This window comes from Gopherus evgoodei, chromosome 2 (assembly GCF_007399415.2).
Source record: "Gopherus evgoodei ecotype Sinaloan lineage chromosome 2, rGopEvg1_v1.p, whole genome shotgun sequence".
NCBI lineage: Eukaryota > Metazoa > Chordata > Testudines > Testudinidae > Gopherus > Gopherus evgoodei.
Window position 1 is genome coordinate 112071642 of NC_044323.1, and position 21162 is coordinate 112092803.

Consider the following 21162-nt stretch of genomic DNA (forward strand, 5'->3'; position numbering starts at 1 on the left):
AACTATAAGGTATTTTTTCCAGATCTCAAATAATTTGTGTGACTATTTTTTACACCGTCTCCAGTTTTTCAACATCCTTTTTCAAATGTGGACACCAGAACTGGGTGCAGTATTCCAGCACTGATATTGCCAATACTATACTCAAAGATAAAATCAACTCCCCACTTCTCTTCACTACTCCTTCATTTATACATCCAAGGATCGCATTAGCTTTGTTTTGCCAGAGCATCACACTGGGAGGGCACCTCTTTCTGTGCTGCTTTCATCACATAAGCCACACTGCTACTCACAAAAGAGGGAGTCAGAAAGCTGGACAAGAGTTCTCCTCGATGATTAGGACTGCCCTTGCTTATTTCTGAATGCGAGCTACGGGAATATAATAGGGCAGCACAGAGCTGAACTGATGAGCTGCTGACAGAACTGCTTCCCACCTGGAACGCAAAGTGTGCAGGACTGGATTACAGTCTGGAGCCCTAGGTGCACTATCACATAGGACAATTTTAGCCCAGTCTGCACAGCACCACACTCACACCACGGCCTCTTCCCCTATTTGGAATGGCAGCAAGAGCTTCCCTTTCCTAAGGAGCAAAAATGCAGCAGCATTTGAGGACCCTATCCTACCCTGGAGAAGCAGGAGTGACAGTAGGGAGTTAGTTGAACTAAATGATACACAGACATACAGCTCATTTAATTAATATTAAGTGAAAATGCATGTCATTAGAGCATCACACTCCAACAACTCCATTTATAAGAAAGTGCAATTAAATTTTGAAAAAAGAGAACATGTATTGTGCAAAGTAATGCCAGGAATCACAAGATTAATACTATATTGAGTATAACTGACTTGGCCCCTCCTCCCACAGACAGAATAGTTCCAACATTACATGCAACATCAAGACATGTGTTCCCCTTTGTCCATTAGTAGATCTTAAGTAAGTTTGAGTATTTGTTTCGGAAAATTTCAGAATCACCTTAGCCACTAGTGAGGAAGTAATGTAAGGCTTCAATTGCGGGTCAACAAAAGAAGAGGGAGGCCACTGAAGATAACCTGTTAAGCTATTTTTTGCATTTTACAAGGCACTTTTAGTGATTTCTTAATTTAAAAATATGCAAAAATTAAACTTCTAAGGCCTGGGCTACACTAGTGGGGGCGTGGGGGGTTGAACTAAGATACCCAACTTCAGCTATGCTATTTGAGTAGCTGAAGTTGAAGTATCTTAGATCAACTTACCTGGACGTCCTCACGGCGGCGAGTCAACTGCCGCGGCTTCCCCATCGACTCCGCTTACTCCTCCTGCTGAGGTGGAGTACAGGTGTCGATTAGCGGATCAATTTATCGCTTCCAGACGAGACGCAATAAATTGATCCCTGATGCATCGAACACTACCCGCCGATCCGGCGGGTAGTATGGATGTACCCTAAGTCATAACTGAGGCACCAAAGGACTGCATCTAAACAGAAAGTGACTGGTGAGAAAATTCAGTGCTAAAATATACAGCCTAGTACTATATATTAATGTAGCTTAATTGTGTGCGAGACAGGTCTGTACATTGGGAAACTTGTCTACTCCTGCTGTTCACTGAGTTATTTTCTGTCCAGAGGCTTTACTGCTGACATATTACAAAATGCGTTGAAAATTTCCATATTCCCCAACAGAACTGCAGGTCTCCTTCGGTCAAATAGCAGTTTTATCTTCCTGTTCTGCAGTAAAAATGTGAGCTGAACCAACTTTATTCACTGTTCATCTATAGAAAATGTGAAAATTCAATCCTACTTAAAACACTAACAAAACAGAGCTAGCCCTGTAACACTGATTACAGGGCCAGATTAACCCTAGGTTTAAGAGAATACAACTAAAGAAGAGCTGTTCCTCTTTGTGCTAGGTTGAATTGCTGAGACACCCAGAGGAATATCGAGTTAAGTGAAGACAACTGATCTATTTGGACAAACACTTGAGGCTTTTATTTAAAGTGAAGGTGTTATCTGACTTTCAGAGCGTTCTCTTGCAAAAACAAAAAAGTTTAAGTGTTTGAGACACAAAGAACTACAGTCTTGCTGAGACCTTAATGCAGAGCTGCTTTGTTGGATTTCTGAAAGTGGTGTGCTACATGTGAGTTACAAGATTCACATCATTTTCATCGTCTGTAAGAGTAAATATTTATTGATAAGTTGCCTTTGATATAGTGTTCTGGTCAACTCATTTCTGAAGTGATTGTTACTGAGAGAGCCATCTTCATAGAAAGATGCAACACAGAAGAGGTAGCTGAGGGTTCAAATGGAGGACCCATTAACCCAGTGGCCCTCAAACTGTGGGGTGCCCGTACCCTGGAAGGCACAGAGGAACACGGGGGGGGAGGGCGCAACAGGGCCTGGCCGAGCTCCCACAGGGTGTGGGGAATGAGTCCCAGCTGCAGCCCTGCTCCAGCCCCAGTCACAGCCCCTCTGCTAAGCCAACTGTACAGTAATGGGGCCGGGGGAGAAGAGAAGGCATGGACACATTCCATTACTGGTAAGAGGATGCAACAGGAAAAATGGCACCACTGCATTGACCCCTTGAGGACAATATTCCAGGGAGAGGTGGGTAGTTCCCCTACTGGTGAAAATACACGAGTCAGAACTCTGAGAAACTTGACCACTGCTGGATGAGAAAAAAATGTTATGGTCTTGAATATGTGGATGACATGCAAATATTGCTGCCACGTGAATCTGGAGTTAACTGATCGAGAGATCTGAATCCTTAAATATAATTTGTACAAGAGCACATGAAGAAACAGTGTGAGTTGGAGACAAAATGCCCTGAGATAGCAAGACAAACTTTTCCACTTAGCATAAATAGATTTTGTTGAACCTTTTCAACTATGTATTAAGATATTCTGCACATCTCTAGAACAAGTCCTTTTCATGACAGTCAACCTGACAGCATCCAGGCAGTGTGATGCAGGGATGCTGTATCTGGATGCAAAGTTGTCCTTTTATCCCGAGAGGCAGTGATAGTGTTTTTGTTATTGGAGAACATATGGAAAGCTTTATCAGTTCCAGAAACCAGTATTGCCTAGGCCAGGCTGGACCTAAGAGGATTATCAGTGCTGATTCTTGCTTGATTTTCTTCAATGCTCTTGGAACAAGAAGAATTGGCAGGTACATAGACATAGATGCTTGTGGAATGCATCCACTCAAGATCTCTGATTCCACCCCTCTGTGGAACAGAAGTTCCACCAGATAACAGTTTCTTTGCAAAGTGGGAGTAGATTTGGCTCCTCCCCCTTTGTTTATATACAGCAGAACTTCAGAGTTACCACCACTTTGAAAAAGTTGTTCTTTCAAAAGTTTGCAACTGAACATTGGCTTAATACAACTTTGAAACTTTACTATGCAGAAGAAAACTGATGCTTTTAACCATCTTAATTTAAATGAAAAACACAGAAAGTTTCCTTACCTGGTTCATTTTTTTTTAAACTTTTCTTTTTTTCAGTAGTTCATGTTTAACACATGTTTAACTCTTCTGTAGTTGCTTTTTTGGTGTGTCTGCTGGTGCCTGACTGTGTAGTTCCAGGTCCAAATGAGGTGTGTGGTTGACAGTTCATAACTCTGGTGTTCGTAACTGAGGTTCTACTGTAAAATATTACTGTGGTATCGTCTGTTATTACTTGGATTCTTGCTGTGGATGTAAGGAAGAAACCACTCTGAGTTCTAGAATATTGATATGCAAAGCAAGTCTCCTTTTGGAATCATAAATCCTAAACTTGTAATTGGGATGGGGTGGGGGTCTGCACCTAGCAGTTACTGTGGAGGCACTTTTTGCAAAGGACTGCTTGGACCCAGAAGGAGCCTGCTTTAAAGGGTCTTAGGCAGACCTTAGATTTATCTAGGAGAAAGAGCTTTAACCGAACATCTCTTGCTTTTAACATCTGTTTTGAAAACAAACAAAATAAATTTCTGGTTGATGTGCCCTTCACAGAGAGGAAATAAACTCTCAGTGTCCATCTGTGATAAATGAAAGGGGGGTAACTCCCTTTTATGGACACCCAGCTAGCTATAAAACCTCTCTTATTAGCTGTTCTCTACTTGCTTTACCTGTAAAGGGTTAAAAAGTCCATAGGTAAAAGCAAGGGAGCGGGCACCTGACCAAAGGAGCCAATGGGCAGGTTGGAACTTTTAAAATTGGGAAAAAACCTTCCTCTTTGTCTGTCTGTTATTGTTCTCCCTGGAAGAGGGGGACAGAGCAGCAATGCAGTAAGAAGCTTTGGGCTAGGTATGGAAAAATCATCAGATCATACCTAGAAACTACTAATTTAAAACCCCAGATATGTAAGATCAGAAAACATCTAGAAAGATGCGGTGAGGTTTATTTCTTTTTATTTCTTTATGGTTTGTGGACTCCTCTGTGCTAACCCCAGGTGCTTTTGTTTTGCTTGTAACCTTTAAAGTGGACCTCAGGAAGCTCTCTTGATCCTTAATCCTTGTAATTATTATTATTTTTTTAAACCTAGCAAAAATCCTAAATTCCAGATGTAGTCTTTTTTTTTATTATTATTTTTTGTATTAAATTTACCTTTAAGAACCAAGATTGGATTTTTGTGTCCCCAAGAGGTTTGTGCACATGTTTAATTAGCTGGTGGCAACAGCTGATTTCCTTTGTTTTCTTTCTCTGCTTTTCCCTGGAAGAGGAGTTGAAAGGGCTTGAGGGTACCCCAAAGGAAGGAATTCCCAAGTGCGCCTTCCTGGGCTTTCAAAGGGGTTTTTGCACTTGGATAGTGGCAGCAAGGTCAGAGAAAAGCTGTATCCTTGACCCACCTGGTGTTTAAGGTAAGGTACCCTGTTTAGGCCTATTTGACATTTTTTGGCCTTAATGGTTAATCCTGCTTCCCTTATGCACTGGAAGACAGCTTGGAAGTGTTCCAGGTGTTCTTCCCATGAATCTGAGAATATAGTCACATTGTCAATGTCAGCAACTGCAAATTCCCCAAATCCAGCCAGAAGGTCTCTGGAAGGTGCATTCTGCAGTCCGAAAGGGAGCACATGAAATTCATACAGCCCTACATGGGTGAAGAAGGCTGACCTTTCCTTGGTTGAGTCATCTAGCAGCACTTGTCAGTACCCCTTAGTTAAGTCTAAGGTGGAGATGAATTGGGCATGTCCCAGTTTTTCCAACGGCTCATCCATGCATGGCATTGGATAGTTTTCTGGACGAGTCACAGCATTTAGTTTATGGGAGTCCATGCAAAAGCGGATCCCCATCTGGTTTTGGAACCAGAACCACTGGAGATGCCCAAGCACTCTCAGAGGGACTGACTACCAGTCATCTGTAACATGTCCTTGATCTCCCTTTCTATTGCCATTTTGGCTTGCGGAGCCATTTGGTACGGTTGGGCTCTAATTGGGAGAGCATCACCTGTCAATGAAGTGGTACTCCTGTTCTGTCCGTCCTGGGGTGGCTGAAAACATTGGTGCAAGCTGGTGCACAGTTCCTGGATTTGCTGTTGCTGCTTATGCCCAAGGATCATGGAAAGGCTCACCTCTTCTATGTCACTATTTTTTCCTTCATGGCAGACTCCTTCAGGCCACTCAGCATCATTTCTTTCCTAGGCTGTAAACTGGAGAACCTTGATTTCTCAGGAATAAAAGGGATTTAGAGAATTAACATGGTATACTTCAGGTTTTAGGGTAGGGTCTAGGAATGCTATGAAGTAATTAACAGCTCCCAGGCACTCTCGGACCCTAAATGGCCCTTCCCATGATGCTTCCATCTTATTGGCCTGGAGCACTTTCTGGAGCACGACTTGGTCACTCAAGTGACCTCTCTCTTCTCCTGTGCTTCCACCTCCAAGCACTTCATCTCTAGGAAAATTCCTTTCTTCTGCAGTTAGAACTCAGCCCGGGTTAAGGGCATCCCTCCATCCTGGCACCGGGATCTCAGGTTAAAGTAAATACTATCCAAAATTGGCCTGTCCCCAAGTCAAAGAAGCAGGTCCGATTCTTCTTGGGTTTGGCTTGGTATTACTGATTATTCGTACCACACTACAGCCAGATTGCCACCCCACTAACAGACTTAACCAGACAAAAAAACAAAAAAATCAGCCAAATGCAATTCAGTGGACTGAAAAGTGTCAAAAAGCCGTTAACCAGCCTAAGGCTGCCCTTACATCTGACCTTGTACTAAGCGCCCCGGACTTTGACTAACTGTTTGTCGTAACAACAGATGCGTCCGAGCATGGTGTAGGAGCAGCATTAATGCAGGAATGATCAAATCAACAATTCCATCCTGTCGTCTTTCTCAGCAAAAAAACGTTCTGAGAGGGAAAGCCACTGGTCAGTTTCAGAAAAAGAATGTTACGCCATCGTGTAGACTCTGGAGAAACTACGCCCATGCATTTGGGGATGGCATTTCCACCTGCAGACTGAACATGCTGCACTGAAGTGTGAAAGGACTTGAGGGTACCCCACAGGAAGTAATTCCCAAGTGCGCCTTCCTGGGTTTTGAAAGGGGTTTTTGCACTTGGATGAGTAGATGCTGCCACCACCCAAGGTCAGAGAAAAGCTGTAACCTTGGGAGTTTAATACATGCCTGGAGTGGCCAGTATTAAGTTTTAGAATCCTTGTGGGCCCCCACCTTCCGCACTTGAAGTGCCAGAGAGGGGAATTAGCCTTGACACCATCACTGAGGGGAATAGCTGCCTCCGATGGCTAACTGTAGGGGTAAGCAGAAAATAGGAGGAAATAAGTGGAAAGCAGATGGCTCAGACATCTCAAGCCAGGGGTAGTAGCACAGTGCATTTGACAAAATTTTCAAATCTGAACCACTGGCTGAAGTGAAAAGGTATTCTGAATATTTTGGAAAGACATTATCTTGTCACTGCACATAAAATGGAATCTACAAAAATCTGTTTCCTTTCTAGGAAATAGTGAGTTTCTGTGAAGCTGTCAATCTTTGAATTTCAAGTGTTTCCACAAAAGGAGTAGAGAATAGGGAATACTGAATCTGAGCTTAATGAAATAAAGGAAACTGCAAAAGAGACATCCAAACTTGAAAAATTATTTACTAAAAAACAGTTTTATTGAAGAGAAAACTGGAAACTTTAGAGAACCAACTCAAGGTTCAACATATCCATAGATTTCAGAATATAGATTCTGAGCCTCAGAAGTTACAGAAAAACCTCACACCTAATATTCACAAACAAGATATTCATATGACCTAGTATGCATGGAAAGAAGTTATAAGGACTCCTCATGCAAGCCCAAGGAAGAGGAACTGAGGCAGGACTACTGATATCCTGTCATATGTACATGATAGGGAATGAAACTTGAAAACTGCAAATGCTGTAAGAGTTATCACTTACTAATACCTTAATATATTGCACTTCTCAGACCTATTACATTAGAAAACGAACATATGAAGAGACAAGCAGAAGGAGTTCTCTTATTCCCAGCAAAATTCCATGTTATTTTGAAAGAAAAATCATCCTCTGGATGGTAGTGCAGCTGATGTTTTGCTAGGAAAGATAATTTAAATCCAACAAAACCAGCTCTCCAGAGTTCTCAGAATGACAACTAACATGTTCATTTTAATAACTGTCCTAGTGAACTGACTGTTTGGATCCCTGTATACCAGGCTCAGTAGATAGATTTACTCCTTATGCTAAGGGTGCCCTTTTTCCTTTTTTAAAAATTATTTATGGTTATAAGATGTTTTTTACCGTGTACTTCACCATTAGTAGAACTTAAAAGTTTGGAGTTTAAATTAAACATTTGATCCACTATACCAAAAAGATTATGTACCTCCTTTGGGGCAAGAATGTTTGTGAATGATTTACACAAATGAAAGCAAAGAAGATAGTAGAGGATTATCAGAAATACCTCCCTCTCCCTGGGGGATGGGGGTGGAAAGGGGCAATGCAGGGATACGGTGGGGATGTCGTCTTTAAGAACTATGAAGACCTATTCATCAGGCTCTTTTCATCTTTAACTATTTTTATTTTTAATATAATCTCACTAACCTACAGAAACTGCTTTCAGTTGTTTCATCATGATGAAATATTAGACCCAGGAAGAAATATAAATAATTGTATACACAAAATCTATTTTCTATGCTTTTCTCCCCCAGTTGAAGTAAGGGACAACTGCAGAACAGCGTAACTACAAATAGATGTAAAAGTCATTTCTCTGGAACTTAAGGTAGTAATTCAGTTAAGAAATCCTTATAGCCACTCATTTTTTTACCCAAGCGTGATTGAGAACCAACACAATTGCCCTGAATTAGCATTTGATTTAAAGTTATGCAATTTCAGTTATCCAAACAAATGGGAAAAGATCTCGTTCTCCTCTTCTCACTGTCTCCATTAACTGCTGAAGTTAATCTGGCAGTAGGCCTGTATTTTCTCCCAATTATTCAAAACAGATATTTTGAAAAATACACAACAAAAACACCACCAGGATTTCAATCATGCTTCCAAGGTCAGTGTTTGTTTAGATTAAAAAACCTCACTCAGGCCAGAGTCCTTGACACAAGCTCACTCAGTATCTGAGATCTAAGTGATCACAAGTCTCAGGCTCTGTTCCAGCCATTAAATTATTTAAAAGTCGCAGCTGTCCACAGCTGCAATGGAAAGAAAGAAATCACCTCTAAAACATTAGTAACTCCACACAGCTGTGGCTATCAGATTTAGAATCAAAAGAACCTTTAACAAACTAAGCTCCTCCACCCCCCAAACAAAACAAAGCAATACCTTTCACTAAAAACAAGAGCTTTTTAAAAGCGTGTATCAGACCATTATTTTATATGCACTAGTGTTAATAAATACACAAGTCTAAAAAGCATATTGTAATGAAAAAATCATTTTGGTACATAAAACTAATTTATTGAAAACACTTCCTTAAGGAATGCAATATAAAACAGAATTGTGTATTCAGCAGTTTTGCTTACAATTCCCTACAATAACTTTACCCTATTTAGAACAATGCCTTTGTTTGGAGACGTACTTTGGAAAAACTGACAATAATAGATTTTAGAAAGAACTGTAAGCAAAATAAGCAGACACACAGTCAGACCAAGTTTTTCAACAAATTAAAAGGATTCTGAAAGATTACAATCTATCTCTAACAACTTTTATATGCATACTCATTTAAAAATGACCTACATAAAACATGCTTATGTAAGTAAATTGGGCTTCCTAAACTCATACCAGTAAAAGCTTTTCATATCACACTATCCACATACATGGAGATAATATAATAAAGTTAGACTGTATGGCTGGAAGGGATCTCCAGATGTCACCAAGTCTAGCCCCTGGAATCTGAGGCAGGACCAAGTATATTTAAATCAGTGGTTTCCAACCTTTTTAAGCACAAGATCACTTTTTGAATTTAAAGGATAACACAGGATCTACCTCAAAGAAAATGTAGAAACAACAGTAATCTCACAAACCAATACACTCTTGCCCTGCCCTTCTCCGAGGCTCCACCCACTCCATCTCTTGCTTTTCCCAACTCTCACCCAGGCTCAGACAGGTGGATGGGGTGCAGGAGAGTTTGCAGGCTCTGGGCTAGGGCCAACGGGTTCAGAGAGTGTGGGAGGGGCTCCAGGCTGAGCCTGGGGCAAGGGGTTGGGGTGCAGGAGAAGGTTCAGGGTGTGGGCTATGGAAGGGAGTTAGGGTGCACGAGGGGGTTCGGGTGCTGGCTCTGGGAGAGGGCTGGGGCAGGGGTGCAGGTTCTAGGAGGGGATTGGGGTGCAGGAGAGGGTGCTGGGCTGGGGCAGGAGGTTGGAGTGAAGGAGGGGTTCGGACTCTGGCCACGCACTGCAGGCACCACCCCTGCAGTTCCCATTGGCTGCGATTCCCCATTTCCAGCCAATGGGAGCTGCGGGGGCAGTGCCTGCAGGCAAAGGCAGCATACATAGACCCCCGGACCCCTCCCCCAAGGGGCTGCAGGAACATGCTGGCTGCTTTCGGGAGCAGCGTGGGGCCAGAACAGGCAGGCATGGCTGCAGAAGGGTTGGCAACCCTAGACTGAGATGGCAATTGATTGTCAGAGGCTCCACAATCCAGCAGTCGATCTCCACCTGCTAGTTGACCACCATTGATCTAGACCATCCATGACAGTTATTTGTCTAACTATTTCTTAACCTGCAGTGATGAGGATTCCACAAACTCACTTGGAATTCTAATCTGTTACATAACTACCCTTAAAGTTAGAAAGTTTTTCCTAATATATAACCTAAATCTCCCTTGCTACAGAGATTAAGCTCATTACTTTTTGTCCTATCTTCAGTCGACATTGAGAACAATTGGTCACAGAGCTCTTGATAACAGCCCTTAATCTATCTGAAGACTTATAAAGTCTCCTTGAGAAAAGACTGAACCCAGTTTTGTTAACCTTTCTTCATAGGTCGGATTTTCTAACTCTTATCTGTAGGCCTCACCAGAGCTGAGTAAAGCAGGACAGCTATTTCCTGTACCACCTAGCCAGTTATTCCCCATTTTGCAGCTGAGCATTTGGTTTTTTCCTTTCTAAGGAAATACCTTGCATAGATCTTGATATTAATGTTAAATTATACCTAGCATTAACTTTTCGTTGCCAAACGCTATACTCTGTCCACCATTCCAATCTGGGACGTATTCTAACTCCCTAATCATCTAACATATGGTTTTTATTATTATTATTATTATTATTATTATTATTATTATTATTATTAAAGAAAAAAAGTCAGATAAGTGTTCCTTCCTTTTCCCCCATATGGTAGAATTCCCACTCCTCTATCCGCAAACTATTCTGGCTCCAAGTTCAGGATAGGTAATATGAAAATATAAACCAGCGATAGGATTAAGGTCTAATCTTTCAGGATTCTGCAGATCTAGAAATAGGAGCTTTATAAATGAGATTGGCAGTTTCCCCTATTTCCCAACTGGGTGGGGAGGGTGAGAAAGAGAGAAACAGTTCTTATTCTTAAGCCTAGAACAGGGGTGGGCAAACTACAGCCTGTGGGCCAGATCCGGTCCATTTGGGCTTTGGATCTGGCCTGTGGGATTGGCATCCCTGTGGTGCTGTGGGCCCCGCGCCGCTGCTGGAAGTGGATGGCACCACATCCCTGCGGCCCCTGAGGGATGGGAGGCAGAGGGGTCCTTGCACTGCCCTCACCTCCAGGCACCATCCCCTGCAGCTCCCATTGGCCAGAAACGGGGAACTACGGCCAATGGGAGCTTCGGAGGAAGTATCTGCAGGGGAGGGCAGCAAGCAGAGCCCTCTGCTTCCCCCCCGCCCCAGAGGCCGCAGCAACATGGTGCCAGCTGCTTCCAGGAGTGGCACGGTGCAGGGCCAGGGCAGGTAGGGAGCCTGTCTTAGCCCTGCTGCGCAGCACTGCCACTCCAGAGCTGCTCCAGGTAAGTGGTGCCAGGCCTGAGCCTGCACCTGTACCCCTCCTGCACCCCACACCCCAACCACCTCCCGAGCCCCCTTCTGCACCCCACCCCTCTCCTGCACCCCAAACCCACTGCCCTGAGCCCCCTTGTATATCCCACACCCCTCCTGTGCCCAATCCCTTGCCCTGAGCCCCTGCTGCACTCCGCACCCTCTCCTGCACTCCAACTCCCTGCCCTGATGCCCCTCATACACTCTGCACTCCTCCTATGCCCCAGCCCTACATTCATGGCCCTGCATGCAATTTCCCCACCCAGATGTGGCCCTCAGGCCAAAACGTTTGGGACCTTCTAGGCCAGGGGTGGACAAATAACAGATTTAGAAGTCATGGCATTTTTATGAATTTTAAAAGCTATTTTAGATCATACTTAAAGGACTTTTAATATTCCTTTTGCTATAAACCCTGTACAGTAGTTGGACTTTTGCTAATGAAGATTCACAGCTTTATAGGCAGCAGGACACAAATAATAGTTCCAGTGAAAGTTTTTGAAACTCTGAAAACTCTAAAACATTTTAAATATACGTGGCATATGCAGACTATATAATGATTTGAAATAAAAGATTTTGGATCCTTCTAACTGCGTTGCACCACTCTGTTGGCACAAAGCATCTGGAAAGCTGGATTAATCAGCTCCCTGATACACCCCTGTACAAGTAAAATTACACTTTTTCCTTCTGACTCCCTAGCAGAGGGTACTTCTATGAGAGAGTTTGATAAGGACATCCCTACACCCTAGCATTATCCAGTTTCTATAATGGCCCCTTCACTGTAATTGTCAGTAGCTTCCAAGTTATTTTAAGTAGTGCCAAGGACCGAACTGGCCCCACTCAATAACACTCTTTCTCCATCCTTCCTCAGTTGAGTGTATTATAGCTGCAGTGGAGGATGTAGGCATTTATCATTGAGTATAGGATGACCTGCATTATTTATGAATGGGCAAAATGGTTATCCGAAAAACTCATGTTAATAAAACCTTTATGCTGTATCACACCATACCACATATTATCTATCCACATATGCACATATTCAAAACAAAAGCACTTAGAAAAAAATCCAGTCCGATCTGTTAACAAGAATTAACTAATATTTAATATGTTCCTTTAAATCCTTCATTCTGTGGAAGATGAATTGATATCCCTAAAATCCTTGATGAACACTCCTTGTTTATATCAACTTAGAGGGAAGTAAAATGAATAGTATTAACTGTCCAGTGCATGCTACTTACCAGTGAGAGCACAAAATTGAGAAGGGCTGTCCCACTATAGAAGAGGATTGTCACTAATGTTGTTACTGTGGTGAAGAGTAGGCTCACATTACGACTCATCACTATCCACAAGGACTCCAGAATCTGGAAAGGAAAAGAAAGTCACTACTTTGATTAAAATTATCTAAAACATAGATGTGGTCAGAGAACGATTTCTCCCTGCAACAAACCTGCAAAGAATAATTCTCTTTTAAACAAGACAGTTTTTGGTTTTGACAAAAATCTAAGATTTTTCATTTAAAACCATTTTTTTTCATAAAAAACATCCCTTTTGTCAAAAAGCTATTTTCCATCAAAAATGTTATTAGAATTGTCAAAAAAATCCATTATAAAATAGCATAAATTTGATACAAAAGACTGTGTGAAGACATCCATTCTTACTAGGAAGGCAGTGTTATTTACTGTTTATTGCTGCTAGTTTTATTACAATCAGTGAACTTTGTGGAAAGAAAAAAAAATCTCATCCTTTCCTCAAAAGTAAGTATGGCAGTTAAATCAGAAAACATGCTGCAGTAACATTACTAAGCTAAATTCAAATCAAATACTGTAATTTTCTTCAACACAGAGTTAAAAATAAGTTCCATATTAACTGGGGCTATTTAATTTTCTAACTTGTTCATTCAATTAACTCAATACAGAAGTTATGATTTTATGTAAAGGTACATTAATAAGTTAGATTATGTGTGGACAGTAAACTACAGTCCAAAACACAAAATCAGTAAGTGCTATTTTGGGAGAACTGGCTGACTGCTTACTAGTTGCAGGTAGCATAGAAGAGCCTGGTTTTGAGATGGTTTTAAAAAAAAAAAAAGTGACAGACTCAGGCTACTTCTTCACTACCCGCCGTATTGGCGGATAGCAATCAATTTCTCGGGGATCGATATATCACATGTCATCTAGACGCGATATATCGATCCCCAAACGAGCTCCTATCGATCCTGGAACTCCATCAACCCGAACGACGGTAGCGGAGTCGACATGGGGAGCCGCAAACATCGATCCCGCGCCGTAAGGACAGTAGGTAATTCGATCTAAGATACTTCGACTTCAGCTACGTTATTTACGTAGCTGAAGTTGCGTATTTTAGATCGATTTCCCCCGTAGTGTAGACCAGCTCTTAGTACAAACAGGTTGTTCCAATTAGTTTGCTCAGTGGCAGAGAAGTCCAAAAAAGGATAGCACAGAGGGTAAAACTGAGCGGAAATAAACTGAGGTAGACAAAGGTAGGAATTTTGAAGATAAGGACAGCAATTTTTCAGTTGACACTAAAGTTGATAAGAATACAATGATGTAAAGAGTGTGCATGTGTGAACATGCACAGAGTGTGGAAACACTAATACTCACATTTCAGATAACAGTTTTTGGGAGGTTCTAAAAAAGGAATTGCAGTAATCAAGGTAAGAACTTTCAAATGCAAGAATGAGCAGTGCTGAGACAGTGACAGATGCAGGATATGCCACAAAGGCTAAAGAAAGCAGACTGAGTTTACCATCCTAATGGTGCAAGTGAGTTTATACTGAAGGATTACTTCAACACTCAGAGGTAAATAGAATGTCAGAGTAAAGAATGTTACGACACAGAAGCCATTCAACAAAGTAGCAGGCTAAGTCAAGAAAAGCACCCAGTTAACCCGGATTTGGTAACAGGAAATTTAGATGGGAGGTCGATTTTCATTTTTAGGTCAGTAGCATTTGTCCATCAGTGCAATCAGAGTATTCCTTTTTTTTTTTTAAGCAGACACCAGCAGCTTGTCCAGCAAAACAGAAAATTAAATATCTTGTATTAAATAGAAATTTTTTGGTTGTCTTTGGCTGTTGGACAATGGCTTCTTTTGCCTTTCCTGCAATGAGGTCAGATTCTGGAAGTTAGAGGAAGCAGAGGTAAGCAAAGGAGGACACTGGTGTAAAATGAAAAGGTCAAGAAGTGCAGAGTAGTGGCTATGATACTATTGAAGACATTCACATTCTGATCCAAAATTGCATCAAACTCTTCGCAGTGCATGAGGAAATTACAAGTTAGGTGAGGAAAGGAACTAATAGGGTTGAACAAACAGATTTTAAAACATAAGTTATAGTTATTAGAAAATGAGTTTAGTGGTTTCAGCATTAATTTTCACTCACCTAGTCTACTGATTAGGCATAAAATGAAAATGTTAGCTATGCAATTGGTCTGAATCTCAATACTTACACACAATACATGAAGTTATTCACAACTTTGTCAACTCTTGACAGGACTACAACACTTTAATATACCTGGGCATGAAGCCTTCAGAACAAGCTAACTGTTACACAGACTGTTGCAGAATGCCACCTCACCAACAGTGGCTCTTGTGAAAACATCCTGTCTTCTGCTTTTTACACTGACTTCCCAGAGAGTATCAAATTAAGTTCAAGGTCTCAGTTCTTATCTTCAAGGTGTTCAACGGCTTGGGCCCAGAGTATCAAGATGAGGACCATGGTTGACAGCTTCACTCCTCTGTCACAAGGGAACTTTCTACAATAAGCATAAAACTTGTCTGTGCGGAAGAACAGAGTGCTTTCTAAGGCCAGCCCAAGATCATGGCATTAACTCCCACATGAACCATCACAAACCTCAACACCTTCTGCTCTAACTGCAAAGCACATTTCTTTGATCTTGCCTTCTCTAACATACTGCAACAGGTTGCTAAATATATTCTATAAAAAATTCCAAAACAAATTACTCCACTGCACACTTCTCTCCCTGGGAAGAGAGAGAGTACAAACGTGGTAGATATTAGTCACATTTTATGCACTATTGGAAGGCCGTCATATACTGTAGTGATGACTATGGCATAAAAACCTATATAGAAGTTTAAACTATGCATGCCATTAACTTAAAGAGAATTGCGATGCATGAATAATTTCCTCCCCAGGCAGGGACTAGTACACTAAATCAGAAACCATTGTGTATATTCATACTAAATTAATATACTCCCAAAATTAGAGTGAGTTATTTAATTAGAGTTATTTAATGCGAATTCAACCCTCTCCCCCACGCTATTTTTCATCACACTCTAAATTTAGAAATAATGGCAAAAGGAGGCTTATAGTAGAAACCAGGCGCTGGAGTTCGTGAAAAATATTGGGTATAGTAATATTATGCTGTAAATGAAAGAAAAATGTAGAAGGAAAATGTAAAACTGCCCTGGAGAAAGTTGGGGGCAGTAAGTCTACCAAATAAACCTATGCTACTATAGTGACCATTTGTCTTGGGTGATAATAGTTCAATTCCGCAGGACTAAATAAGACTTTCCTTCAGGAAAGCCAGCTGACACCAGTAGAATTAAGACTTCCCTATTCTGCAAGGTCTAGACTGCTAACCCAAGGGTTTTGACAGTGAGACTTGGATTACTTTCATATCTCAATTACTCTATTTAAATTTTGAGAAAAGCACACAATCTTTCAGCATCAGGTCCTTTGATAATTATGCTGGGAGAGGGATTGCTTTTCTCATTCTCAAACTTCAAAGTTATGCTGAAGGGCTGGTATCTAGCTTACTTCTCAAAAGGTGACATCCCTTAAAGAGAGAGAAACATTAACTCACAGAAAAGTCACTTCACCATGGACAAACTGTAAAACTGGAGAATTCCTTACCAACAGTTTCCAGGGTCGCAACAGACACCAGGATATTTAACAACTGGAGGTGTCCTTTGGGCAATCAGAATTGGATTGTAGAGCCCAACTCAAGTTGGAACATATATACCACTCAGGTCCTTGAATTGCATACAACATAGCTAAAGAAACCATAATAGGTGAGGCTTACTGAAAGTTTTAATAGAGAGCACCCTCTGTCTTCCTGACCAGAGTATCTTCTTCAAAAATATTAACTGCTAGTGTAATGATGGATGACTTTGTGAAAGCAGCCACAGGATCGAATCTAAGGAGATATGAGCCAGATCTCACACATCACCTGGAAAGCTGCAAGTATTTATTCACAGGTTTAGGAAGGGCCATTTTACTCTCAAGGATCCCAGCATGAATTTTTTAAAAATGAAATAAGAGAAAGACCAGGATTGTCTCTTCTTTCTGAATAATTCAGAAAAAGAAGTGAGGATTTTCCTTTTTCAGAGGTTGAATCTTAAACATCTGGCTATATATTTCATAAGCAGGGACCATTTGTCTGACAAACTGTCTTAAAGAAATCAGGTACAGAACCTGAGGCAGGAATCAGAACCTCTTCCTTCTCCCTGTCCATATCAATGGTGGGAAGAGGTAGGACTACAGACAGTGTTTTTTACTTACCTTACCACAAATGGATCACTGGAAAATGGGCCTGTGCTCCTACTTCTACTCCTGAATACAGGGTACAGCTCAAGGTTGAAACACAATGGGAACTCAGGCTCTAAAGCACTTATGCTGATTTTGAAAAATGAGACTTTGGCCATTTTGTAAATTTTATCTTTTCTCTTAAACATTTTGGTAATATAGATTAAAGTAGCAAGTTCTCTCTTTAAGAAAAGAACCTTCTTTGTTCACTATTTAACAGTGTTCTATATTTAAAATGTAATCAACGTCTATAAAGGTCAAAATTTTAAGCCAAGCATATGAAATTTCAAGAAGTATACTAGTCCTTTTGAGTTACATTTAGTATTTTACTGCCATTTAATGCACGTTGGTATAACAAGTTGATGTTATACCAACGTGCATTAAAAATAAAGACACATACTCAACTTCCAATTATAGTATCTCTCTTCCTCTGAATTCTACCTTCTGGGGACTATTATGGTAGTCTTCTCAGCAAGAAACAGAATGAACTACAACTAATGCTCCTAAATCATTTACATATCCTATAACTGTCTTTTCTGCTTTTTTAGGGCTATCGTCTCTTCTCTTACCAAAGAGGATGAATACTCGACTCCAGTGGCTGAGAAAGGTGGTTTACTTACTACTAAATAGAGTCTGACAACATAGCATCTGCACATTCACACCTTTAGGATGTGCCCAGTCTTATCTACAGAGCTTTGGGACCTTTTAGGGTATGTCTACGTTGCAATTAAAAACCTGTGGCTGGCCCATGCCAGCTGACTTGGGCTTATGGGGCTTGGGCTCAGGGCTGATTAATTGTGGTGAAGACACTGGGGCTCAGGCTGGAGCTTGGGCACTAGTATCCTGTGAGAGTCCATCTACACTGTAATTAAATAGCCCCACAGCCACAGCTCCGTGAGCTTGCATCAACTGGTCAGCTGTGGGTGTCTAACTGCAGCGTAGACATACCCATTGAAATCTTTTATTTTTCTTAAAATGGTTTGAATTATAACAAGAATTATAGGTTTGTTGTTTAGGAATTTACTGCTACTTTTAGCATTAGTGCTCTACTGCACACTTAAGAGTCTCAGGTTAGTGCTGGCTTACCGTAAATTTTCAAAGCTGGGCTGCAGCCTAAAAGTTTGAAAATGCAGAGACAATCTCAAAGAAGAAAAAGTTTAAGCTACAACTGCTGCTCCTTGGCAATTAATTTAGTCTGCTAGTGAGTTCCTAGCTTCCCTAGCAAAACTCTTCTGCTACTGAATAATTAATCATCAGCTAAATAAAAAGCTTCCATTACCTACCTCAAAAACTTTAGTATCTCAAAAGTACTACTGCATACTAGGTTAAATCAACATCGTCACCTCAGCAATACTGGCATTAAGAAACAAAAATGTTTATTATGTCTAAGTATCAATGCTTTAGTGACACACAATCACATTTTCATCTATTTTAATTTGCAACATCAGAGTGAATAATATTTATGCAAGGGGTCATGTACACACGAGCCAGCAAGGGAATGCTGCCCAGAAAGGATGCATTTAAAATTTACAGCATCACACTATGCTCAGTCTAATTTACATCATAAAGGACATGAGTGTGGAGAGAAGGGACAGGTGTTTCCTATAACTGAGGATAAATTGTGAGTCCATGGCTACAAACAGGAAAGCAAGTCAATTGTGAGGTTTTCTTTTTCCTACTGCAAAACCAAAACTAAAAAGAAAATAAATTGATGTAGCTGGAAACTGTGTGACTGTTTTCTGAAAAATGTATTTTTAGGTTTCAGCCCTTGAAAATATTTATCCTCTTCTTCATTAAATTCATTATCATTCTATTTTATTCAGGTTACCCCCATCACCATGGTATCCAAGCACCTTCCAGCAATGCATTAAGTAACATGAGTAGCACCTTCAAGTGTGTTTCCTTCTCCACTTGTCTTGCTAGATGGGAAATTGCAAATGGATTTAAAAAAAAAAAATTGTGCCATGCATTTTTATTTATGAAGGGTAAGGTCAAATAAATGTGCCTCATGCATGCATAAGTCAATTTAAGGAAAGGGTTAAACAAATCATTTCTGTACAGTGAAAAAAAGGTTCACTGAAGTAACTTTGCCTTGACTCCTGAAGTAACTGACTCCTGAATATGGAGTCAAAACTGTAACATCTTTAGAAGCACAAAGATATAAAGGGACAAATACATACCTACCAACCCATGGCAAGAGGTGCCTCAGGGGAAGTGTTAGTTTAAATTACCTCCACAAGAAATGCTGAAGGTTAGCAGAGAAGGTATTTTTGGAGATAAATAATAATGTAAAGATTTTTTTTTTGTTGTTTTATAGTGATCAAGTCAAAAACTTAAAAAAAAAGTGTCTGCACTGTAGTAGCGAGTCTGTACGTTACACTCAAATGGTGCAATAGGTCAGGAATGGTTACCTCAATTGCTTCAGTATGGACTGGTTTCAATGCTATATTTTTTTTTCTTCAAGGAGGTGAGAGGACCAATGCATTAATTCAGGGAACCACACAGTGTAAAATATTAATTTCATTCTTCACAGAACTTTCACAAAGAAAGAATAAGCTGCTTTCAAAACAATGAATAATAATTTGGAAAAACAAGACCAAGGAACCTGCCTCTCAACCTCTTGATCGATATTTCCTTCAATTATGACCTAAATAGATTGAATTTTTAAACAAAAAAATAGTTGCTTTGGGTCAAACATTAAATTGTTAGTCTTATCAAAAACTTTTTAAGTCTGTTTTTGCCACATTAGAATTTTTCAGCTAAGCTAAAAATATTTAGTTTTGTAACTATGCACATGATTTATTTCCTTGTTAGGAACTTGCAACAAAGATACAGGCCATTTTAATTCAACATCTTTGCTTTCTGCTCGGTGATAGGCAAGTGGTAAAATTTACTTCAAACAAAACTGTAGTGATCAAAAAAAGATAAGAAAGGAACTGTGCCATAGAAATGGAGCAGTATGAATTTATTGAAAAAGGGGGTGAAAGAAATGAACATTCGACCCGAAAAAAAAAAAATCACACCTCGCCAAATAGAGATTCATATTAATTATCTCCAAGAAAGAGTGAAAAGATTAAGGTTTACAGAAACTAAAACATTTAAATCTAACCTGCAGACCACACAGTAATCTTGCAACAATGATATCTATTGGGAGGGGACAGGCTGAAGGTGGAAGAGATTGTATTAATATGAATACTAAGAATAGGAGAGTATTTACTGATCATAATCCATTATGTTTGCCACTTTGCTGATGGGGAAGATTCACAACTGGTGTGACAACAGATCCTCAGATAATACTGGAATAGTTCCTTTTGCCTCTATAACTTTTCATGCATTCTTGAGTACTGTGTTATCTTGAAGGGTGAAAATCACATTAGATGTTCAGATCAGTTTACAAAGAGAGTATTAATGAATAGTTTAATTGATAAAAAGAGATACATACTGAAAGAAATGTCTCAATGTTCTCATGAACAAATGAAGCAATATCCTGCCAGTCCAGAATGTCACCCAGCCAGCTGTTCTGACGATTTATTTGCAGCTTGTGGCCTTTGTGTCTTCCAGAATGTGTTACATTCTGAAAAATAAAGCAACAGATTTAAGATAGAAATTAAATCTTAGCAATTTACATAGAAAAGTAAGCTACCGGGACTTGATTTAGAGAGTGTATGTCCACTATGTGGCTTAGATCTATTTTCATTTGCACAAGACACTTCCAACTGCACTTTCACAAATATTTAAGTTTTTATATATTTGTTCCCCCTTATCAGCTGTTAAACATGTACTTTGAAAATCTAACTCAGAATGCTTTTTAATAATGAAAATTAAAATAATCTGTTACATAAATTTAGAAGGAACAGAGTTCCTCCTATAGGAAAAATGGGTTTAATTGGACTGATTCTCAGTAGCTTGGAAAGACCATCCTTTCCCCTGGAGTGCAATTCTTGTGCTCCAGAATCTAAGCTTTCATCTAAAAAAGTAAGTGACTGAAAAGAGTATATCTTCCAGAGGACAACCTCAAATAATTTGAGAAGTGTGAACTACACTCACTTATCTCAACCACATTATCTGTTAAAGCCTAAGTATGATTCATTTTAGCTATTTTCTTGCTTGCTATTTTGCACATGAATACCTACACAATTTAATGCAAGCAGCATACTGTTTTTTCCAATATAACCATAGGTGGAAAATGCAAGTGCAAGCTT

At 40.2% G+C, this 21162-nt stretch overlaps 1 protein-coding gene across 1 annotated transcript in view; it reads right to left on the reverse strand.

The window, feature by feature from the left end:
- The window catches only part of TMEM245 (transmembrane protein 245), a 135040-nt gene that overhangs the window by 34388 nt on the left and 79490 nt on the right, over nt 1–21162 (reverse strand). Inside the window, exons 12-13 of the mRNA XM_030549399.1 lie at nt 20403–20534; nt 12636–12758 (exon numbers count right to left, since the gene is read on the reverse strand). Coding sequence (XP_030405259.1) covers nt 12636–12758; nt 20403–20534 — 255 coding nt within the window. The remainder of the gene's footprint in view (nt 1–12635; nt 12759–20402; nt 20535–21162) is intronic.